Source organism: Chiloscyllium plagiosum, unplaced genomic scaffold (assembly GCF_037043375.1).
Source record: "Chiloscyllium plagiosum isolate Xiang-an unplaced genomic scaffold, Cpla_swu_hap1 HiC_scaffold_4, whole genome shotgun sequence".
Lineage (NCBI taxonomy): Eukaryota > Metazoa > Chordata > Chondrichthyes > Orectolobiformes > Hemiscylliidae > Chiloscyllium > Chiloscyllium plagiosum.
In genome coordinates this window covers 69,694,521-69,720,522 of record NW_028270142.1, presented here as the reverse complement: position 1 = coordinate 69,720,522, position 26,002 = coordinate 69,694,521, and the positions used below count along the sequence as shown (strand labels likewise).

At 39.8% G+C, this 26,002-nt stretch overlaps 1 protein-coding gene and 1 long non-coding RNA gene across 44 annotated transcripts in view; one reads left to right on the top strand and one right to left on the bottom strand.

The window, feature by feature from the left end:
- rims2a (regulating synaptic membrane exocytosis 2a) overlaps positions 1-26,002 on the bottom strand; it is a 1,173,408-nt gene that overhangs the window by 611,654 nt on the left and 535,752 nt on the right. For 42 of the 43 annotated variants that reach the window (XM_087986344.1, XM_087986315.1, XM_087986332.1 and 39 more), the window contains one exon: positions 22,406-23,355. In XM_087986344.1, coding sequence (XP_087842470.1) covers positions 22,406-23,355 — 950 coding nt within the window. Of the gene's footprint in view, positions 1-22,405; positions 23,356-23,699; positions 23,898-26,002 lie in introns of those variants that run through there. The other variant, XM_087986338.1, reaches the window with a different exon arrangement.
- Positions 1-26,002, top strand: part of LOC122549122 (uncharacterized) — a 71,795-nt gene that overhangs the window by 35,233 nt on the left and 10,560 nt on the right. The gene's annotated exons all lie outside the window — the stretch shown is intronic.

Genomic DNA, 26,002 nt, shown 5'->3' with positions numbered 1-26,002 from the left:
CAGAAATGACAACATATATCTGCGAACTGTAAAGCTTTTATGCGAAAACAGTTCAGACACTTTCTACCCAGTCACCAATGTCAGTGTATTTACAGCACCAGCTGGTCAATAGTTTAGCAAAACTTCACTTATATGTGCATAAGACTTGCTGGTAAGATGAAGAATAAATTCACTACAACACATTGAGAATGAATTGATGAGTAGTATTTTATAAGAACAGAGTTAAGGTAATTCTGGGGCACCCTGTGCAGCACCTGATGTCTGCATGTTTGATTATGACACTCGGGTGACTTTCGCTAGATAAATTCAGTGATAAAGAATCTTCGAAGTGACCTTGATGGATTCTGAAGTTAAAAGCATGTTCAAGACCATCTTGACAATCTTGATAAAGAAGTTGAAAAATAAGTTAAGAATGGCCAATTACAAGATTGTAAAGAGACTGATTGTTACTTACTAGAAACCACATTGCTCATTTCCATTTTCTCACTGGGGACACTCAGCTCTCTCTCACCAGTCTCATCTCTCAGCCTACTTCAAACTTATCGGGCTGCTTGCTCCACATTGAGTACTGACTGAGCAGAAATTGCCCCCAATTAATTGTGAAGTAAACTGAAGTTATTGCCTTCAATCCCCTCACAAACAGCATTCCTTCATCACTGGGCCAGATATTTTCAGGGCTATGAGACTATGAAATATCAAAAATGGTGTCTCGATTCTGCATTGAGAAGTCTTAATGTCATACAGTAATAGAGATGTATAGCACGGAAATAGACCCTTTGGTTCAACTAGTCCATGTCGACCAGATATCCCAACCCAATCTCGTCACACCTGCCAGCACCCAGACCATATCCCTCCAAACCCTTTCTATTCATATACCCATCCAAATGTCTCTTAAATGTTGCAATTGTACCAGCCTCCACCACTTCCTCTGGCAGCTTATTCCATACATGTACCACCTTCTGTGTGAAAAAGTTGCCTCTTAGGTTTCTTTTATATCTTTCCCTTCTCACCCTAAACCTATGCTGTCTAGTTCTGGACTCCTTGACCCCAGGGAAAGACTTTGTCTCTTTATCCTATCCATGCCCCTCATAATTTTATAAACCTCTACAAGGTCACCCCTCAGCCTCTGATGCTCTAGGGAAAACAGTCCCAGCCTGTTCAGACTCTACTTATAGCTTAAATCCTCCAAACCTGGCAATACCCTTGTACATTTTTTCTGAACCCTTTCAAGTTTCAAAACATCTTTCCGATAGAAAGGAGACCACAATTGCATGCAATATTCCAACAGTGGTCTAACCAGTGTCCTGTACAGCCACAACATGACCTCCCAACTCCTGTACTCAATATTCTGACTGATAAAGGAAAGCATACCAAACACCTTCTTCACTATCCTATCTACCTGCGACTCCACTTCCAAGGAGCTATGAACCTGCATTCCAAGGTCTCTTTGTTCAGCAACACTCCCCAGGACCTTACCATTAAGTGTATAAGTCCTACTAAGATTTACTTTCCCAAAATGCAGCATCTCGCATTCATGTGAATTAAACTCCATCTGCCACTTCTCAGCCCATTAGTCCAACTGATCAAGATCCTGTTGTAATCTGAGGTAACCCTCTTCACTGTCCACTACACCTCCAATTTTGGTGTCATCTGCAAACTCACTAACCATACCTCTTACGCTCACATTCAAATCATTTATATAAATGACAAAAAGTAGTGGACCCAACACCGATCCTCGTGGCACTCCACTGGTCACAGGACTCCAGTCTGAAAAACAACGCTCCACCACCATCCTCTGTCTTCTACCTTTGAGTCAGTTCTGTATCCAAATGGCTAGTTCTCCCTATATTCCGTGAGATCTAACCTTGCTAAGCAGTCTCCCATGGGGAGCCTTGTTGAACGCTTTACTGAAGTCCATATAGATCACGTCTACTGTTCTGCCCTCATCAATCCTCTTTGTTACTTCTTCAAAAACCTCAATCAAGTTTGTGAGACATGATTTCCCAAGCACAAAGCCATGCTGACGATCCCAAATCAGTCCTTGCCTTTCCAAATACATGTACATCCTGTCCCTCAGGATTCCCTCCAACAACTTGCCCAAGCCCAATGTCAGGCTCACTGGTCTATAGTTCCCTGACTTGTCGTTACTACCCTTCTTGAACAGTGGCACCATGTTAGCCAACCTCCAGTCTTCCAGCACCTCACCTGTGACTGTCAATGATACAAATATCTCAGCAAGAGGCCCAGCAATCTCTTCCCTAGCTTTCCACAGAGTTCTCAGGTACACCTGATCAGGTCCTGGGGATTTATCTACTTTTACGCATTTCAAGACATCCAGCACTTCCTCCTCTGTAATATGGACATTTTTCAAGATGTCACCATCTATTTCCCTACATTCTATATCTTCCATGTCTTTTTCCACAGTAAAAACTGATGCAAAATACCAGTTTAGTATCTTCCCCCATTTTCTACGGTTCCATACAAAGGACTCCTTGCTGATCTTTGAGGGGCCCTATTCTCTCCCTAGTTACCCTTTTGTCCTTAATGTATTTGTAAAAACCTTTTGGATTCTCCTTAATTCTATTTACCAAAGCTATCTTATGTCCCCTTTTTGCCCTCCTGATTTCCGTCTTAAGTATACTCCTTCTGCCTTTATACTCTTCTAAGGAATCACTCGATCTATCCTGTCTACACATGACATATGCTTCCTTCTTTTTCTTAACCAAACCCTCAATCTCTTTAATTATCCAGCATTCCCTATACCTACCAGCCTTTCCTTTCACCCTAACAGGAATATACATTCTCTGGATTCTCGTTCTCTCATTTCTGAAGGCTTCCCATTTTCCAGCCGTCCCTTTACCTGCGAACATCTGCGCCCAATCAGCTTTTGAAAGTTCTTGCCTAATACCAACAAAATTGGCCTTTCTCCAATTTAGAACTTCAACTTTTAGATCTGGTTTATCCTTTTCCATCACTATTTTAAATCTAGTAGAATTATGGTTGCTAGCCCCAAAGTGCTCCCCCACTGACACCTGCCCTATTTCCCAAGAGTAGGTCAAGTTTAGCATCTTCTGCAGTAGGTAGATCCATAAACTGAATCAGAAAATTGTCTTGTATACACTTAACAAATTCCTCTCCATCTAAACCCTTAACACCAGGCTATTTTTGGAAAGATAAAATCCCTTACCATAACCACCCCATTATTCTTACAGATAGCTGAGATCTCCTTACAAATTTGTTTCTCAATTTCCCTCTGACTATTAGGGCGTCTGCCAAACATTTTAACAACGAGAAGGCAAATAAATAATTCAATACATCAATCTAATCATTGACGGAATGAAATGTGGGCCACTGTTGTTAATAAATAAGTTTTCTGAAAATCACTAAGTGAGGAGATATATACTTCAAAAATAATACTTATTATAGTACAACAATGAAATAATCTCTGAAGATATTTTGGTAGTTGACTGTGACATTTGATGGGGAACGACATTACACTCAAATTAATTTTAATCAGGGTGGACGTCATGATGTCTGATATGAAAGCAGTTTGTTTTTGGTGAGTCCAATAAACAAGTATTCTAATGCATTACAGCAGTAGTACAATTATGTTTTCAGGCAACTATAAGGACTGAAATTTTACTCCTGTTAGGATATTTCCCAATTTTGTAAACACACTTGGGAGAAAGCAATCCACAAGTTGCATTTTCATTCGAAGGTGGTGGAATTTGGAATTCCCAGGAGTTGGGTTGGGTGATCCCAGAATGAGGAGGCTCCTAAATGAGCAGAAGGCTCGCCTCATTACTCAGGCACTGTGATGTTTCTAAAAAGTAATAAAATGAGAAAACCTTTCTCTTAGCCTAATACAGCACAGAACAGTACATCACAGTACAAGCCCTTTGGCCCTCGATGTTGTGCCGATCTTTTATCTTTATCTAAGATCAAACTAACCTATATACCCTTCCTTTTACTATCATCCATGTGGCTTTCGAAGAGTCGCTTAAATGTCCCTAATGTATTTGACTCTACCACTACTGCTGGCAGTGCGTTCTGTGCAACCACCACTCTACGTAAAGAACCTACCTCTGCCATCTCCCCTAGATCTTTCTCCAATCACCTTAAAATTATGCCCTCTCATGATAGCCATTTCCGGCCTGAGAAAAAAAACGTCTCCGGCTATCCACTATATCTGTGTCTCTCATCATCTTGTACACCTCTATCAAGTAACCTCTCATCCTTCTTTGCTCCAATGGGAAAAGCCCTAGCTCCCTCAACCTTTCTTCATAAGACATGCCCTCCAGTCCAGACAGCATCTTGGTAAATCTCCTCTGCACCCTCTGTGAAGATGACCAGAACTAAACACGATATTCCAAGTATGGTCTAACCAGGACTTCATAGAACCGCAGCATTACCTCGCGGCTCTCAAACTCAATCCCCCTGCTAATGAAAGTCAACACACCATATGCCTTCTTAACAACCTTATGAACTTGGGTGGCAACTTTGAGGGATCTGTCGACGTGGACCCCAAGAACCCTCTGTTCTGCCATACTGTTTTTAACCCTGTAATCTGCATTCAAATTTTCTTCCAAAATAAATCAATTCATTCATTTCCAGGTTGAACTCCATCTGTCACTTATCAACCCAGCTCTGCATCCTGTCAATGTCCCACTGCAACCTACAATAGCCCTTCACACTATCCACCACTCCAACAACCTTGGTGTCATTGGCAAACTTACTAGCCACCCTTCCGCTTCCTCATCAAAGTCATGCATAAATATCACAAAGAGCAGAGGTCCCAGAACAGATCCCAGCGGAACACCATTGCTAACCGAACTCCAGGCTGAACACGTTCCATCTACTACCACCTTCTGTCTTCTGTAATCCAGCCAATTCCATATCCAGACAGCCAAATTTCCCACTATCCCATGCCTCCTTTCTGAATGAGCCTATGTAGGGGAACCTTATCAAATGCCTTGCTAAAATCCAGGTACACCACATCCACTGCTCTACCTTCATCAATGTATTTTGTCACATCCTCAAAGAATTCAATAAGGCATGACCTGCTGCTCACAAAACCGTTCTGACTATCTTTAACCAAACTACACTTTTGCAAATAATCATTAATCCTGTGTCTCAGGATCCTCTCTAATCATTTGTTCATCACCGACGTAAAACTGTCACATTACCTCCAAAGCACGCACCATGTTCGTTCCATGCCAACTCAACCATGGACCCATTCAAGACTCTTTATACCCTCCATGCCAACCCATTCCAACTCATGCCCTACGATCCTTTCAAATCCTCCATGTCAACCTATCCTTCTCTCCCTGCAACGCATGACACATGATGCAGGTGCACAGTTTGACATGAAGTGTACCAGCTCCCACAGTCTTTTATTGTGCTTCCAATAGACAGCATTAATCCATATCGACCAGCCACCCACCGCCCTGTTCCCTAACACATATCATACCACTTTCTACCCTTCAATTATGATGAAGAATGTAAGGTGAACTTGTTCTCCATGTGCCACCATACAACCTCATTAAATGCCAAGGTCATCATATCTGCAAGGTTGAAACTTTATTGCTGGAACAGCACAGCAGGTCAGGCAGCATCCAGGGAACAGGAGATTCGACGTTTCGGGCACAGGCCCTTCTTCAGGAAGTCTGCAAGTCCATCACAAGAGAGGACGTAAGATATCACACATTATGTCCACCCACTTTCAGTGATGGAAGAAATAATCATAATCATAATACGGATCATCAATGCTTTGTTGAAAAGTTCATTTTCAATTTTGTTTTCATTGGTTTTTGTTAAAAATTGTGTCCAAATAGTAACTGTTTTCCTCACATTCCAGATGGTTTGTTTTCAAATAATTAAACGCAACAACAAATTAAACTAATAACATCTGCTACCCTAACTTTTTGTTCTGCGCAACAGACTTATATTACATGCACACACAATGTCAGTATTCAAGTACAGCATATAATAAGAAAGGCAAATGAAACCCTGGCATTTATTGAAAAAGGACTGGATTATCAAAGTAGTGTTATTACAATTATATGCAGCATTGGTGAAATCACTTCAGGAATATTGTGTCCAGTTTTGGTCTCCCTACTGAGCAAAGTGGTGGTGGTACAGGAGGCAGTTCAAAGGAGGTCCACCAGGTTGATTCCAGGGATGAAAGAGCTGTCGGAGGAGGAGTCGATGAGAAGCTTAGGCTTGGGGAATCTGATTGAAGTATATAAAATAATAAAGGTGATTGATAAGGTTGCAGATGACAGACTACTTCCCTCCTGGGATAGACTCAGAGATCATACATATAATGAGAGGAGGTAGGTGTGGCACTCACTGCCCCAGAGTGCAGTGGAGGCAGAATCAATTAACAGATTTAACAAAGAAATAGCTACATTTCTGATTTAAATAAACAAGATAAAAGGCTGTGGGGAGCGAGGCAGGAAAATGGAGTTCAGACCAGGATAAGATCAGCCATGATTTGGAGATGCCGGCATTGGACTGGGGTGTACAAAGTTAAAAATCACACAACACCAGGTTATAGTTCAACAAGTTTAATTGGAAGCACACTAGCTTTCAGAGTGCCATTCCTTCATCAGGTGGTTGTGGTGGGCACAATCTTAAGACACAGAATTTATAGCAAAAGTTTACAGTGTGATGTAACTGAAATTATACATTGACAAATACCTTGTTTGTTGAGTCTTTCATCTGTTCGAATAACCATGATAGTTTCACTTCCTTCATGTTGATTTAAAAAATTCTCAAGGTCAGGTTCGTAGGAGAGTAGTCTGACACAGAACAAACGACCAAGAGGCGAGTCTGCTAGAATATGGGCATTTTATTCCCCGCAGCGTCGCCACAACGGGTCTGGCTTATACTCACTCTACATGTTACCGGAACTGGGAGCCGTCAGTTCTCGTAGAGCGGTTGCCAACAACCCACGCTCGGCGGTTAAACGTAACTCCGGAGCAGACTCACCGAACTGGAGACTTTTCCAGCTGATATACTCTTTTCCAGATATAAACATTCATGTGAACAGCAGAGCAAGGCTAAAAAACACATTCCATTCTGGTTACATACAGATAAGAAGATTCACACGGGGAGGTGTGTAATAAGATTCACACGGGACTAAGCAACACCTCCATTCCGGTTAGATTCACACATGTATTGGGACATAATTTTTAACCGTTTCACCACATTCCACTGCTTGGAATTTTACACCACATTCCACTGCTTGGCCCAATACATGTGTTACATTATGCTTAATTCAGTTCAATTCGTTTCAGTTAATTTCAGTTCAGTCAATTCAGTGTAGTTCAATTCAGCTCAGTTCAGGTCTGTTCAGTTCAATTCAATTGTGTTCAATTCAGTTCCGTCCATTTCAATTCAATTTAGCTCAGTTCCATTTTGTTCCGTTCATTTTGATTCACTTCAGTTCCACTCAGTTCAGTTCAGTTCAATCCCATTCAATTCTGTTAACTCCGCTTACATGCCCACATCCTCCGCTGTACCCCAGGCAAGGGGTTCTTCGGCAGGACTGGGATCCTCTCTCAAACAAACTGCCACGTACATGCCCACATCCATGCCATCCCGGGACGGTCGGGACCTCCACAGTTTGTTCTTCTGGTTTCTTAGTCTTTTTCCAAAACATTGTTCTGTATCAAAATCTCTCCTCAATTGCGATTGATCCTGCCGACTACGCCAAATGTTTTAAAAAATTCTCAAGGTCAGGTTCGTAGGAGAGTAGTCTGACACAGAACAAACGACCAAGAGGCGAGTCTGCTAGAATATGGGCATTTTATTCCCCGCAGCGTCGCCACAACGGGTCTGGCTTATACTCACTCTACATGTTACCGGAACTGGGAGCCGTCAGTTCTCGTAGAGCGGTTGCCAACAACCCACGCTCGGCGGTTAAACGTAACCCCGGAGCAGACTCACCGAACTGGAGACTTTTCCAGCTGATATACTCTTTTCCAGATATAAACATTCATGTGAACAGCAGAGCAAGGCTAAAAAACACATTCCATTCTGGTTACATACAGATAAGAAGATTCACACGGGGAGGTGTGTAATAAGATTCACACGGGACTAAGCAACACCTCCATTCCGGTTAGATTCACACATGTATTGGGACATAATTTTTAACCGTTTCACCACATTCCACTGCTTGGAATTTTACACCACACATGTGTAAATCACAAAACTCTTTTTTAAAAGTTGCATTCTCAGGTTAACTGTAACAATATGTTGAAGGTGTTCGCCCCGTGTTCTCTGTCTGTGCCATAATGTTTAGACTGATTCTAATCTAAAAAGTGAGATAAGTCTTACATGAATTCATGCAGTTTTTAAGCAAAGTACAATGCAACTCTGCAAGTACAAATTCACCCCACTAATGTATATGTGTGCATGTGGGTGGGGGTGGGGGTGTGTGTGTGTGTGTGTGTGTGTGTGTGTCTGTCTGTCTGTCTGTCTGTCTGTCTGGGTGTGTAGGGTTGTGAGTGTGAGAAAGAGTGCATGTGTGTGTGAGTGTAGAGTGTCTTAAGGCTGTGAGAGGGTGCATGCGTGAGTGTGGGAATGTGTGTGTGTGTCTGGGGTAGGGGGTTGTGAGTGTCTGTGAGAGAGAGTGTATATGTGCGTGCATGAGTGTAGAGTGGTCTAAATCTGAGACCTTGCATGTGAGAATGTGGGAGTGTGTGTGCCTGTAAGGGTCTGTGTGCGTGTCTGTGTATACGGGTGTCCGTATGTATGTGTGTGTGTAGGAGTGCCTGTATGTGTAATGCAATGGTAGTCACCTGTAGGTGTGACATAAACCCAAGATCCCGGTATTCGAACAGATGAAAGACTCAACAAACAATCAAGGTTTTGTCAATGTATAATTTCAGTTACATCACACTGTAAACTTTTGCTATAAATTCTGTGTCTTACAATTGTGTCCTCCACAACCACCTGATGGAGCAGGGCTCTCAAAGCAAGTGAGCTTCCAATTAAATTTGTTGGACTATAGCCTGGCGCTGTGTGATTTTTAAGATCAGCCATGGTCATGTTAAATGGCAAAGCAGTCTTGAAGGACTGAATTGCTCACTTCTGCTCCTGTGCATTTTAACAATGCGCGGACACAGAAATAGGTCAAGTCAAAGTCCACCTCTGTTATGATTCTGAAATTCAAAGGAATGTTTATAGCCTCAATGCAGGCATGAAGAAAACAGACAAAAATGGTCTTCTCACAAAACTTCAATGTGAACGCTCTGGTTGCCACATAATCTAAATGACAATTAATCTATTAGTCTAACATTTTACACCACTGAAGATTTCAAGTAATTTCTAATCTATGAACCTGCAGAAGAACCTGCATGTTGCAGTTGTATAAGACTCTGGTGCGGCGCATCTGGAGTATTGTGTGCAGTTTTGGTCGCCATACTATAGGAAGGATGTGGAGGCACTGGAACGGGTGCAGAGGAGGTTTACCAGGATGTTGCCTGGTATGGTAGAAAGATCGTATGAGGAAAGGCTGAGGCACTTGGGGTTGTTTTCATTGGAGAAAAGAAGGTTTAGGCGTGACTTGATAGAGGTGTACAAGATGATTAGGGGTTTAGATAGGGTCGACAGTGAGAATCTTTTTCCACGTATGGAGTCAGCTATTACAAGGGGGCATAGCTTTAAATTAAGGGGGGGTAGGTATAGGACAGATGTTAGGGGTAGGTTCTTTACTCAGCGAGTCGTGAGTTCATGGAATGCCCTGCCAGTAGCAGTGGTGGACTCTCCCTCATTATGGGCATTTAAGCGGGCATTGGATAGGCATATGGAGGATAGTGGGCTAGTGTAGGTTAGGTGGGCTTGGATCGGCGCAACATCGAGGGCCGAAGGGCCTGTACTGCGCTGTATTCTTCTATGTTCTAAAAGCAATTGTATTTGCATGTAATCATCTTCACTAATCTCAACTTTACATCTCTGATGTAAAGTAACCTCAACTTCTCTTGTAAATTTGAACTAGCAATGTCTTCAAAATATAGTAAATTATTAGAATTCCACTTCAAAGTAAACTCATCCATTGATGGTCAAGGATAATTAGAATTCTATTGAATTGCCTTCGACTTGTCCAAGTTGTGTCAAGGTATGATACCACATAATGAAATGAATTGCAAGAACCTGAGTATGTCTAATTAGTGAAGGGGAGAAAAGGGAAGGAATTGCTGTTCTCAGCTGACTCCATTATATAGCAAAATCTGTTTAAAGCAAAAGTAGATGTGGTTGTAATTTATAACAATGCATAAATTGACACCAGGATTGAAATCCACTTCGATTCATTAAAATTTAGAAATCTCTTTCCAGAGATTCCCTCAAAAATTTCAATGAAATCTGAGCAAATTCTTCTAAGCAGACGCTTATTCTATTTCTGCAGGGTTTCCTTTGATTGAGTCTACAGATTATTTTTGACAGATGTTTTCCATGTGAACTCAGTAGCACCTAAAACTGCCATGATCCATGCAATGCATAGACTGAACAGAGAGGTTAAATGACCAGGCTACATTACTCTTCATTGATTGTGGCAATATTGCTTGTTTATATTCATACCCTGACCAATTTCAGCAGATCCCTGCTGGCTCCACTTTTTTCTCAAAAACAAAACTTCCTGTAGGCTTCCTCGATGGCTCAAGTAATCGTTTAACAGATCACTACATTTTCATTCAGGCTTGCAGAAATGCTAAGGGACAGCTAAATGTGAGACTGCCCTTAGGGTCCTTAGATGGGTATGGTTGAAGTGAGAGAGTGCTATCATAAGCAGGTAGTGCTGCAACATATGAAATAACATATATAATAACATGCCTTCAGAGTCAGATGTGCCAAGAATAGTTTCCTCTGATGCATCCAAATGTGGAAGGGATTATCAAGGCAGCTGACTATAAAACATCTCAGACATTGTTGCATCTACATATGCTTTCCTCCTCAGTAATGTTAAAATGAAAGAGGTCAACAACAAAGCTAGGGAAAACATTTTACACAGAAGATGAGGAGGTTCTTCGATGCACAACTGGAAATAGCAATCAAAGGAGAAACATTGTCAATAGCTACAGTTAGATCAGTAGTTTAATTAAATGGTGATAAAGGTATATGGGAACAGGGTGAGCACATAGAATTCGGACTGCTGCTCATTTTACTTTCACAGGTAGGAATGGGACGACTATAAAAATATAGTTATTAATTATAATTGATAAAGCAATCTAACAGCTGCTGTTAGGAATCCCAGGGAGTTTTCAATGGTTCAGAGGCCTGTGCAGACTTCTATGTACAGCAAAATAAGCTGAATTTCTGACTCGGTCATGAGTTCTAGCTATCAGAGTATTTATTTCACAATACTAATTTAGTTACAACTTTTCAAAATCTTGTCAAAATAAAATTTAGACCATCTTATGCCAAGTTTCAAGAAAAGTATCTTTAAAATAAATTACATTATGGAGCAACTGTTTCTAAAATGCAACACCTGGCATGGTTAGAGCATGCAACATTAATCTAAACTGTAAAGAATATACATTAGGCTTCTGTCATCAGCTTTCCAAAAGTTCTTTATCATATTACCCTATGACATCATCCTTTATTGTTGAGAAGTTACTAAACTTGTTATTCACTCACTAGATATGATAGAGGAACACTAAGTGTCATATCTATGATTTGTCAAATCAAACTGTCTTTTGTTGAGGTATATTATAGATTAGAATAGATTAGAATCCCTACAGTGTGGAAACAGACCCTTTGGTCCAACAAGTCCACACCGACCCTCTGAAGGGTAACCCACCCAGACCCATTCCCCATTACTCTACATTTATCCCAAACTAGTGCACCTAATCTACACATCCCTGAACACAGTGGGCAGTTTAGCGCAGCCAATTATCTATATTATGTGCATATAAAACCAAGAGAGCAATGCTAACGTGGTACCAAGTAGCACTTATGTTGACAATTCTAAGAAAGTGGTGCGGGCTTTTTGGTTTGCCTTGGAATGAATTGCAAAATGTCATCAAATCTCTACTTCAAATAAATTTTGCCCCTTCAGATTCAACTTCAAATTATAAACCAACTAATCGATTAGTTTGGTTCTCAATTGCAAGTGCATTTTTTTTATTATTAGCTCTCAGAATGTGTGTGTCACTGGCTGGGCCAGCATTTTTTTCTCATTCCTAACTGCCCTAGAGAAGGTAGTGGTGAGCATCCTTCTTTAATTGCTGCAATCCTTTTGATGATTCAGTGCTCTTAGGAAGGGCATTTTAGCAACCATGAAGGAAAATCAATATACTTCCAGGTAAGGATAGTATACAATAGGAGGGGAACTATCAAATGTTGATGCTACTTTGTATCATCCACCCTTGTCCTAGATGGTAGAGGTCGGAGGTTTGCAATGTGCTGTCAAAGAAGCCTTGGTGAATTTCTAGAGATCATGTAGATAGTACACACCGGTCAATGTGCAGTGGTGATAGGATGAATGCTGTGGATGGGCTTTTAATCAAGCTGTTCTGGATAGTGCGTTGCTTCTTGAATTTTGCGCCTTGCAGAGGGCTATCTTTGTTAAACAGGATATAAGTTACTTGCCACATTTAGTACCAGTCTCTGACTTGCTCTTTTAACCACAATATTTACATGGTTGGTCCAATTCAGTTTCAGATTTATGGTAACTCAAAAGTTTTTGATAGTAGGGAATTTACCAACAATAATGCCATTCAAAGGGATATGATTTGATTATTTCTTATTGGAGATGATCATCTTCTGACAATTGTGTGGTCATGAATGTTACATGCAATTTGTCAGCCCAAGCTCTGATGCTGTCCAGCTGAAGATGATTGTTCCGAGGGCATTCCCTGCACAGCCCCCACAAATATGTCCTGAAACTGAGATGACTGGCCTCCAACAATCACAAATGTCTTCCTTTGTGCTAACACTCCTATCAATGGAGAATTTCCATCCTGATTCACATTAACTCTAGTTTCGATCGAGTTCCTTGATGTCTTTCTTAACCAAATGCTTCCTTGATGTCAACAGCATTCATTCTCATCGCCCTCTGAAATTCAGCTCTTTTCATCTTAGGATTAAGACTATCTTGACATCAGGAACTGAGTGGCCCTGGCTGAACTTACCCTGACCATCAGTGACCCTGTTATTATTAAGTAAGTGCCACTTGACAGCATTGTCAACAACCCTTTCCATCACTTTGCTGATGAGTCAGCATAGAGATGGGGCAGTTAGTGGCCGAGTTGGATTTATCCTGCCTTGTGTGTACAGGACATACCTTGACAATTTGCCACATTGATGGCTAGATACCAGTATTATAATTACACAGGAACAGGTTGCCTGCAGCATAACCTCATTACTATTGCCGGAACATTGTCAGGAACCATCATCTTTCAGTATCCAATGTATTTAGCCTTTCCCATATCAAGTGGGGCAGACTGAATCGGCTGAAAATTGGCACCTGTGATGAAAAGAATCTCTGGCATTTTTAGCACTTTTGGCTTGAGAAGCAAGTAAGTTTGTACATTAGCTACCAACAAACTGCAAATCTACAGTTTGAGTGGATTTATGGAATTTTTGCAAGTTAAAGGCCTAAATTTTTAAAGTAAATTTGAATCAACTGTAAATGAGTGGCACCAAAAGTGATGTTAACGATGGTGGAGGAAAGAAAACTGTATCCAAAACAGTACTTTCTCCCCTACCCTCAGTAAATTGATAATGGACAATATGCAGTATCTGTTCAAATTTGATAAGATTGTGGACAATGTTGTTTAAGTGCAAGTTAAGTGCTCATTTCTTTATCAATCTCAGTATCATTGGTCCCTCCCATAAATACATCTGGTGTTCTCTACAATAAAGTAGATATCAAATACCAAGTCATATCACAGAATAACCTTCAGATTTTGGCAATGCATTTCCTCCTGGTGTGAGACTGTATTACTGTCTTGCAAAGGCCAAAGGAAGACTCAAACCCTTGAGTGAGACAAAATTAAGTATAAACAAATGAATTAGTTCACATGACACATTGTGAAAAAAGTCACTTGAAAACACTTCTCAGAATATGAAAAGGCCTATTATGTCACAACTAATTCATTACTTCCTGACTAGGAAATTCTCTGAAACGAATTAGTGCCAGCCAATTTCCACAAAACATTTCTTCACATTTTTTTTTCAGCTTCCTTCAGGAGGACAAGAAACTAAAGTCATTTTCTCCAAATCTATGTGGCTTCAGAGAGCTGAAGGCCAAGGTGATTAGCTGGCAGCTCGGTAGCTCTAGCAGTCAGTGGCACAGGGACCTGGGTTAGGACTACAAGTAGTCTCCAGATTCCAATTCCTAAAATCCAGGACAAGGTAAATGTGGGGCTCTTAGGGCAAGGTTGGTAGGTGAGGCCCTGAAGGATGAAGAGGAAAGGGGAGGAGAGAGGACAGGACATCTTCTGAGGAGCAGACGTTGGGAAGTGTAGAAGTCATCTAATGTGGAAAAGGGGCCTTTGAGTTGTCCTCCTTCCTGCAGAAGGCTCCAGTAGAGTAATACACCTCTTGCCAGCCTCAAAATTGGTCATTTTAGGGACCTCAATTGGGATGATAGTTGGAGGGCCACATTGAACTTCATATGTCCCTTGTAAATTTGTAGGCAGGTCAGAGGACAGCAACGGAAAGGATGTCCTGGGCACTTTACTGGGCCCAAAAGTATAATGGGTGACTGTAATATTCTGTCTTTACATTCATCTTGCATCTTTAAAAGAATAAAATATTTCAAGGTGCTTCAAAGGGGCATTATATAACAAAATTAAGTGACATAATAATGATTAAAAGCTCAGTCAAAGGGGTAGGTTTTAAGCAGTATTTTATAGAACTAAATGAGCTGAAGCGTTTAAAGAAGGACTTCCAGAACCAAGAGATGATGTAGCTGTAGGCATGGCCACTATTAGTGGGGAGATTAAAATCCAAAGCACTCCAGTGGCTAGAATTAGGGGAGCATAGGTATCTCAAGTATGCTATCAAGCTGGAGATATTACAGAGACATAGGGAAAGGCAAGGCTATAAAGAGAATTATGAGAGCTTTTAAGTTGAGGCATTAATTACCCAGAAGCTAATATAGGTCAACAAGCACAGAGGAGATGGATCAACAGGATTGATGTGAATTAAGTCATAGGCAACAATCTGGGATGGCCTCAAGTTTGCATAGGAGAGAATATGGGAAATCAACCATTACTTTGTTAAAATAGTTAGGTTTGGAAGCAGCAAACACAGGGATTGGAGGTCTCAGAAGCAAATGAGTTGATGTAAGCCCCAATTTCCTGCGCAGAATGTGTTAATCGCCTTCTCTGCCTCAAACTGGTTTGGCATACAACAAGCACTATTTGGACTAACCCCGAAATTCTGTCCAATCTGTATTTTCATACTATACCTGTTCTGTGCATTTAAATCTTATTTGTAAACTAAACTTATCCTAATGACAACATCTTAATTAAAAGTTGATTATAAAAATCTTCCCATATTAAATCAAACTCCCAAAGTGTGACAAACTCTAGTGAAAAACCTGTTGCACTGTTTAGAGTGGAGAAGATTCCATTCATCAATATAGATGGATCTCAACCAGCACCTTCATCTTTCAACTAACAAAAGCATTATGCACTGAGAACAAATTAGATCATTTTAGCAATACATGGACAGAATCTTAAGTCTACACCAGTTCTACAATATAATAAGTGTGCTGGAATTATAACAATTTTTCTCTCAGTGTTTTTATCATTAACAGTGATGGAATTTTCAAAATATTCTCAAAAATGTTTAGAATGCTATTTTTATTTGATTCAATTTTGTTATCTTCAAGATGAATTATGATTCAAGGGTACATTTACTGTAGAAATAAACAGCTGAATTTTTGTGGATGCAGGAACATAATGACAATTTTTAAAATCAGCAGATGGGACCTTGATGCTAAGCCCCCAACCTTATTTCTGACAGATCCAAGTTTTGCCATTGGTGTACATGGTGAGGTGGGGATGGGGTGAATGGCATATAGATTAGATTAGATTACATTAGTGTGGAAACAGGCCCTTCGGCCCAATAAGTCCACACTGACCCGCCAAAGCGCAATCCACCCATACCCCTACATTTACCCCATACCTAACACTACGGGCAATTTAGCATGGCCAATTCACCTGACCTGCACATCTTTGGACTGTGGGAGGAAACCCACGCAGACACGGGGAGAACGTGCAAACTCCACACAGTCAGTCGCCTGATTAGGGAATTGAACCCAGGTCTCTGGCGCTGTGAGGCAGCAGTGCTAACCACTGCTAAAGGAAACATGAACGACCACTAAAGGAAACATGAACCTAGTAGGACAATTTGAACATAGTACTGAGTTGAAATAGACCATTTCTTGCCTGTTCAAAGGTTTGAAACCACAGCGTTGGAGTCACGAACTGATAGAATAACTGTAAATGCCCATAAGGCTGAAAAGTGCAAATACAGGCCATTTCCCTCCAAACAGCATTCTGCCCTATCCCTGCAACCCTACATTTACCATAATTAACCCAGTTCACTTGCACACCAGGGGCAATTTAGCATGGCCAATCCATATTACCTGCACATCTTTGGACTGTGGGGGGGAAAAGAGAATCCAGAGGAAACTTATGCAGACAGAGGGAGAACGTGCAAACTTCACACAGTCATCCAAGGCTACAATCTGCCACTGTGAGGCAGCAGTGCTGGCCAGTGGATCAGGAAATGTCCTAAATCTAGCCACACATTGAATTGTCAAAACTGACCCTAAATCTCGAGGAAATAATTGATTATTAATGGAAAATCATTAGTATTGCAGTTGTATCAAAATCAATATCCAAAGAATTATAGCCACATTTGTCTTAAGTTCAGAAGTAGAAAACACATACTTCAAATGTATGTGAAAGGTCAGAGAATATTTAAATTGTGTACAAGAATTGACAGTAAATACCAAAATGGACTGAATGGCCTTTTTTTCACTTTGTAACTTCCATGTGTCATCTGAGTAACTGGTCAACTGATGAAAATATTCAGTTTATACATTGACAACTTCAATTGAAATGATCAGTCATTATATTTAATAGTAGGTAATGCCTGTGCTCATCTTTAGAGATTTACACAACCATTCCATACATAAAACATGGCTTTTTAATATTGGATCCTTTTAAAAAATGCAACTTTTTTTAAAATTAGCAGAGGTTTCATGTCATGCTGCTACTCAATTTTTAAAATTTGTTGACAAAAATATTTATGGTCCATCAATGCTTAATTTCATAGGATCTGTGAGGAACACTTGTGAACAACCAACTTGTTGTTTATGGCTGATTCTTCTGAACATCAAAAATAATACACAGTCTGATTGACAGGGGACATACACGTGGCCAGAGGTTGCAAGCATTCAACTTCAGACTTGATTTGTCAGAACATCCTTGATATTTGAGATGTTGGCTTAAGTCATCTAATGTTTGAAAACAAATTGCCTGCTCCTTTTATGATAACTGCATTGGGGTACGTGGTGATGTTAGATATTACTTAGATGCTAGGGTGAAAGTGAGGACTGCAGATGCTGGAGATCAAAGCTGAAAAATGTGTTGCTGGTGATGCTGCCTGACCTGCTGGGATCTTACAGGTTCTGGGATTTTGATTTCTATCGCACACCTGAGCATGTGGCCAGCATTTGGCCTAGATTTTCCAAATGTCTACACTTTCTGTATCTGAGTGTTTGGGCTCAGATGTGCATACACAGATCCAAGTCCACGCAGGCATGAGGGAGCAGATATAGAATTTCTTCACACGAGTAGTTGGCTTCAGTAAGGTGAGCAGTTTAGCCTTTGGGTGATGTGAAGATAACATGGGTTGGATTATCAGTGCTGCCATGTTGCTCCATTTGCAGCCTATACTCCTTTTTTTAAATGCTGAAAATCAAAGATTCTTGAATATACTTCACTCTGTGTACTACCAGACTGTTCAAAAAAATAAATTTTTTTGGAATACACTTTTTTATGTTAGTGGCCTCAAGTTAGAGATGATCAATACATCTTTCTACACAAACCTCTTGTACACATACAAACTCTCTAAAAGTTCCATCAAAACCCAAATTGAGATGCTTTACCAATATAAGGTACAATTCCTTTACGTATTTAATAAGATATAATTGTATTGCCCAGTCATATTCACTTAGGTTGCTATGTTGTAAAATATTCTAATTTTAATGAGATAAAACTTTTTTTTTAATAAGTGCAAAGCAGTCTGAGATTTCAAAATTTTCAGCTCTCTGAGAACACCTCTCCTTTTCAGTAATATTTCAATTTTTGTATGTGAGCATCTGGTTGTTCTTTTTAAATTCATTCACAGGACATGGACCAGTATTTAATTGCTCAGGGCTTACTGTGGTCTGGAGTTACATAAGCCAGACCATGTGAGGATCAGCTTTCCTGATGACAGGATGGGTTTTTCGGACAATTGGCAAAGATTTCATGGTCATCATTAAACTCTTAATTCCAGATTTTCATTGAATTCAAATTCCACCATCCAAATTCCAATGGCATGGTGTGATTTGAGCCTAGATCCATATGATATTATCAGGTCTCTGGATTAACGGTCTTGCACTAATACCACAAGGCCATTGCTTCCCTATAGTAGTTTTAGGATTTGCTGTGCCACTGCAGAAACAGCTCTAAATAAATGAAAGGCACTTAATACTCAGAACTCATGGCTGCCATTTCACTTTCATCATATCATTCTATGATCTTGAACTTCCTCTTCTGACTTATCAGATTTTTCAGATTTCTCAAATCAATTTGAAATTAAAATTTCAAATAAATGATTTGGTTTCATTAAAACTACAATACAACAACAGGGTAGTGACAGTCATCCAAGAAGTCTATTTGTCAAGGTATGAAATAACAATGCAAGTAGATTCAGATAGAGAGGTTGGGGATGGGGTCATGGGAAGAATAGAAGGAGATGGAAAGAGAGTAGTCCTTCAGCAACATGCGAACATCTGTATTCCTACAAATTATTTTTTTCATTTATTTGTGGGATGTTTACATGTATAAAATGAGCTGCCAGAGGAAGTGGCTGCTCATTCCATTTGGGAGGCACGCTGGCACAGTGGTTAGCACTGCTGCCTCACAGTGCTAGAGACCCGGGTTCAATTCCCACCTCAGGCAACTGTCTGAGTGGAGTTTGCACATTCTCCCCGTGTCTGCATGGGTTTCCTCCGGGTGCTCCAGTTTCCTCCCACAGTCCAAAAATGTACAGATTAGGTGAATTGGCCATACTAAATTGCCCGTAGTGTTAGGTGAAGGGGTAAATGTAGGGGAATGGGTCTGGGTGGGTTGCTCTTCGGAGGGTCGGTGTGGACTTGTTGGGCCGAAAGGTCTCTTTCCACACTGTAAGTAATCTAATCAAAAAGTGGTGGAGGCTGGTAAAATTGCAACATTTAAAAGGCACCTGGATGGGTATATGAATAGGAAGAGTTTGGAGGGATATGAGCCAGGTGTTGGTAAGTGGGTCTAGATCCGTTTTGGTAATCTGGTCAGCTTGGACAAGTTGGACCGAAGGGTCTGTTTCTGTGCTGTACATCTCTATGACTCTATTTGAGCTTTGCTGGCAAGAACAACATTTACTTCCTCTCTCTCATTGTCCTGAAGGAGTGTTGCGGTGAGTTGCCTTCTCGAACCACTCAGTGTAATAAACTATTGCCATATTGCACATCGTAGAGATTTCTAGACTTTTGGTCCAGTGGCAGTGAATAAATAACAACATATTTACAAATCAGGAAGGTGCGAGACTTTAAGGGAAGCTTATGAGTGATGCAAATCCCACGTTTGTTGCCCTTTCCCTTAGAAATGAAAAAGGACAGAGGTTTGAGAGATGCTAACACAGAAACCATGGTGAGTTCCTAGATCGTATCTTGTCCATGGTACACAATGTAGAAAGAATCAGAGGTACTGAAAGTTGTCCTTTAAGAGATGATAGAATATGACAATACTACAAACCTAAAGAAAAATGTGGCAATAACACATGAATGAAGATGCTCTCTGTGTTTGTCTTCCTCCTTGGTTTGGAAGATTTACCTTCACTGTCAAGTGTTAAAAAGGTCTGTCAGCATCAGCGGGAATGGAAGATTATATTCCAGCAGAGTTTTGGACTAGTTCAAGTTTAGAGGTTGGACAGGAAAGCATTAGAATATTCTAGCATACAAGTAGAAACAGCTTAGACAGAAGGCTTCAACAGATGTAATTAGGTGGGACAAAGATGGACAAAGTGAGATAAGTAGAAATAGTCTGTCTTGATGATGGAAACAACACAGGAAAAGATGATCAGCTCAGGTTCAAACAGGACACAAAACTTTACAGTTTGGTCCACTTCTTTGGTCTTCTCAATAAGTAATTAGAGGAAATTTCTACTGATCCAAAGTAGCATGACCAACAAGCAGTCACAGACAGTTAATAAGCGATAAGAGGTAATGACAACGTAAAGTTTGATATCCTCAACATACATGTGGAGCCCAAAAAAGTGTTAGTACTCATGAAGGAACTGGGACTTCACTTCTTTTTGCAACCAGAAGAATATCTACATAAATATTTTTATGAAAAGTGGGTAGGTCTGTATCTACAAGCAAATCAAGGGCAGCTAAGATGTAGGCATACGGGAATGTTTAGTTTTACATTATCCAATTTTGATATTTTACAAACTGTAAATCCCACATTAAGACAAAACATTGAGGCATACTTTTACTTCATGTTTTATGGTGATCTAAATCTTGATATGACCTTCCCTTTCCACTGTAACTAGGCATACAGGAGTGACAGGTTCTCCGTATCTTCGTCAAGTGTATATGACAGACAATGTTATTATGGACATTATTATGGTGATTGTCAGAAACATTTAAAAAGGTACCATTTTTACCCAAACAGTTAAGCGACAGGCTTTCTATTCATAATACTAATTACTTTTGAATTAATTCAGAAACCAATTAATTAAGTGGCAGAAAGAGCATAGTCAAAGATAACCAATATCTATAAATGCTGTCCTGTCCTATTTTGCCTTCTCACAACAAACTCAGTCTTTGTCATGGTACTTCAGGCAGCATTCATTTGCGTGTCTGGATGATGCAAGTTAGCAGGTTCTTCAACCATGAGGCAGTAAAACTAAACTTAATCTAGCCCGTGTCTGATGTATCCAGATGGAAAACAACTGTTAAACGAGTTAAGACCTGCTCATTCAATGCAAACTAATGATAGGAACTTGTTCTACCTGGTCAATATGGATCAGTTAGTTGAATGATAAATGCACAGAGCTGCATCACATTTTGTACAATTCACAAATTGTAGAACACATTCATTGAACAACACAAAACAAAAATAATTAAAGTTAATCTGGCAGAATATATAGCAGTGAGAAATGGCTTCATAATGAGTTTTAACATTTTAATTATTTCTAAAATTGGAAATGAACATTTTATATCTTTGTAATTGATTAAAAACTGCATTTTACAAGAAGTTTTTTTTTCCTGAAGCAGAGAATTCATCTCAAATGTTTTCCTTCCTCATCAGACAATAGAAATATTGAATAGAATTTAGTCCCATTGGTTGCATATACACAATAATACCTCATCTGAGTTTCTGTGTGAAATAGCTCAAGAGAAAAGGCGACCATTTAGCAGACTAAGTCAATATTGGGTCCTTCAAATAATAATTGGCCCCACTCTTCAGCTCTTTCTCTGTAGCCCTAGTATTTATACCTTTTCTTAGAAGTATTACTTCAATTGCTTTTTGAAAGCTATGACTGAATCTGTTTCGTATCAAGCAGTTCATTCCAAATCCTTTCCCATTTACTGCATGAAAAGTATTTTCTCATATCATCTTTAGTCGTTTTGACAAAACACCTTAAACTGTTCCCTCTGATTACTGATCATCTCTGGTACCTTCTGGAAAAATTATTTTTTTTTACTGTATTCAAACTCTTCAAGATTTTACACATCTCTATCAAATCTCCTCTTAGTTTAACTGCTTTATGAACAATTCCAATTTTTCTTATTTTACAGAGGCACATGACTGAGCTCAGTCCTCATTTGAAGTTCACATGTCCCATTGTCCAGCAAGCATAAATGGGAAATGACAATCAAAGATCATCACGAATACATTTTCAACTGCTTAGCCCATCACTGTTGATGGTATTTGTCATCCCCTTACTGCTCTGCAACTACACAATGGACAAGGATCAAATCTGTGAACAGTCTGATCTTAGCAACTTGTTACTTTCATTTAAACTGAAAAATTTGGAAACTACATCTGCAATTTTAATCTAATTAAAAATAGATAGTAATTTAACTCAGTGAAAATGTGAAACAAAATCTCTTAATGCTTACCTTTTTCACTGACACTTTCGCTCTCAATCTCTACATCATCACAGCTGGTGTATTCTGGAGTAGATGCAAGTTCTTCCTCTGAGCTACTCAATGAGACTTGACGCGTTTTACCTCCTTTCTTTGTTTTGTGTGGTTTGGGTGGTGGTGGCCTTACCGATTCAGACTGGTCTGAGCTGAGCGAGTCATTTCGTAGCATGGTTTCCATCTTTTCCCGTTTTGTTTTCTTAACAGCAGAACTTGGATCCAAATGATGTTGTTTCCGCAATGAATCTGAACGACGTATGTCACTCCTATCAAATGGAATCGGACTTCGCCGAGGTGTCGGTGGACTGTGATTTGGGGTCCTTTGCCAGCCAGAACTTGACCCTTGCATGTCTTGAGTTCTTTCCATAGAATAAGAACGTTGATTTTGCACAGGAACTCTGCGGTCACACGCAGAGCGTTGTCTCGACTGCCTTTCCATTCTATGCATTGAGACTTGTGCATCATCCATCTCTGTATAAGCCAACGACACATCACTATGTCTTCGTTCGTGACGTGCCCTAGATACCTCAGCATGCATCCGCATTTGCTCCTCATACGGTTGAGGTTTGACCGGGTAACGAGCCAAATTTGGATCGCTGCGATAACGAGTTTGGTACTCCTCCTCTCGCCTTTGTCTTTCATATTCATCCCTAGTTTGTACATCAATATCCTCATCTACAAAATCTCTGAACTCTTGAGACCTTCTTCGACTTCTACGACCAGCGTCCCTACTTTCTCTGTGCTCAATATGTTCAGAATCATCATAAATCCGTGACCCACGCAGGGATCGTTTGTCACGGTCTGCATATTCTGTAGGAGATCGTTGCATTGCACTTTCCAAAAGTGCATACTGTGATGAATCTACTCTCTCCTCCCTCTGGTCGTATTTTCGATTGTGTTCCCTGGATGTCGACGGGCTCCTTTTCCTGAGTGAACATAACGCAAAAAAAATGAGAGCTACTTTTACCAACAATGTTTAAAATTAAGACATTTGACTCAGTGATTTTGTGTAGAAATTATGAAGGCAGTTAGACTTCTGCATAGACATCATAAATGAAAATATTATAGCTATTTGTTTGTCATTAATCTTCAATTCAACTAACAATGAAGCAGAACACATCACTTCAACATCAGGTCATTTACCCACTTATTAGAAAACACTACAAGTAATTAAATCAGCAGATTATCCTTCTGCTGCTTTATATGCCTATTTTAAGAATATGATCATGTTTTACAATCTATTTTTGCTAAATGTACTATCTGGCTTTACCTTTCTATTTGCCATTGCACATCTGGGAGCTGGAGAGCATTCTGTCCAGAAGAACGCATCAAATCCAAGCTGGAAAGTACTTTTCTTTAATCTCCCAGGCTCAGCAAAATTACAAAAGCTTGCAACAATTGCAGTTTTGCCGAGGTTTGAATACACAATTACTCCCATATATTTTGAAATTTTAACAACATTAAACGATTGGACTCCACACTACCATCTCAAAACTAAGACCTACCAACCCAACTTTAATAGGGGACGACCTACAGTGAAGACTACCGGGAAGAGTACTGATGAGTTTTACAATTTAATGCTGTTATCATGTGCTGTATATAGCTGGAGGTCAAGTAAGATTTTACCCTCTAAGGAGGATTATGGTACTTAACTGATTACTGACTCGCAGTTATGCCTGTAAAATACAGGATTGTCTTTAGCATTCCCCTCTGCAGCACAGAAATTATTATTTCACTCCAAATTATCCGTTCAGATTGAAATAAAACCCCCATATGTAATAGCTCTGAATTAACTTCTTTCACAACCTGCAATCTTAGAACTCCGCATAGTGGTGCTCACAAAATACCATTGGGTTATTAAAACATTGTTTGAAACTACAACACAAACATTTTAACATGTATTATTGATCTTCTAACATCAAATGCTCTTTATTTTTTAATCATGAAAGATGAATCCCAAAGATATCTCTCAGCATATTTTGTCTATTCAGTACATTGTTTTAAAACTAATATACTGGTACAGATATGCACTGTTATATTGCTTAAAAATGGTATGGAAATATGTTTTATCACTTCAAACAACTAAGCAATCAATTATGTATAATTTTCTGATGTGGTTGGAGCCCAGCCAATTTTAGAAGTCATTCCAATTTAGTCAGCACTACTCATTGCAGCTTATCAGAAGCACTGCTGCTGCTGTCTTTGACAGAGCAAGAATTAGCTGTGGAAGGTTTGAACTATGATAATGTCGAAACAAACAAGCACTCTCTCCTCACTGAATCCAGAATAGGAGGTAGTGTAGGAATGAATTACAAAGAGATCTTGATCAATTGGGTCAATGGATTGAGAACAGGCAGATGAGTTTAATTTGGACATGAGATATTGCATTTTGGTAAAATAAATTTGGGCAAGACTCATACAATTAATAGTAACACTTTGGATAGTCTTGTAGAATAGATAGACCGAGGGGTTCAGGTACACAATTCTTTGAAATTTGTGTCACAGGTAGACAGAGTGGTGAAGATGATGTTTAGCATGCTTGCCTTCATTGCTCAGCCCTTTGCATATAGGAATTGGGAAGTCGTGTTGAGGTTGTACAGGACCTCTTCCATTGTGGGTGCAGTTCTGGTCACCCTGCTATAGGAAAGATATTATTAAATAAGAGAGGGTTCAGAAAAGATTTACCAGGATGTTGCCAGGAATGGAGGGTTTGAGTTATAAGGAAAGTCTGGATAGGTTGGGACATTTTTCACTGGAGTGTAAGGAGGTTCAGGGGTGACCTTAAAGAAATTTATAAAATCATGAGTGGCACAGATAAGGTTAATTGCAAAGACCTTTTTCCCCAAGGTGGGAGAGTTCAAAACACGGGGGCATATGTTTAAACTCATCACGTAGACTCACACACAAATAACAGTTTGGTGGATAAGTACCAAAGGCAACACATATGGAACTACTTCAAAACTTATGAGAAGTCACAAAAGATATGGATCTAGAATTGTGAAACTCAATGAAGTGTGCTTGAGTGAAAGTGATGAGAACTATTGTGTTTTTCACATTCAAACATGTGATCCTTGGTGTAATTAGTTTAGGCTCAGCCTAGCATAACGATGGCATTTGTCAAGATTTGTGTATTCATTGCTCTGTTGAGATTTGCTTTCCCTCCTATTTCTGAAAATGTTCTCCCCTCTCCAAAGAGATTATGAGGAGAAAAATAGAATACGAGAGTAAGCTTTCAGGAAACAAAAAAAAAATTAAACACTTCTACAAGTATGTGAAAGAAAAAAAAAATTAGTGAAGACAAATGTAAGTCCATTTTACTCAGAAACAGGGGAAATTATAATGGGAAACAAAGATGGTAGACCAGTTAAAAACATAGTGAAGACAGAACCAAACAAGGGAGGAGACAAATAACATCCCAAAAATGTTGGGGAGAACACAATCTTGTGAGACAGATTAACTGAAGGAAATCAATGTTAGGAGGGAAATGGTGCTGGAGAAACTGATTGGATTAAAAGCCAATAAATCCACAGCGCTGAATTATCTACATTCCAGTGTAATTAATGAAGTGGCCCT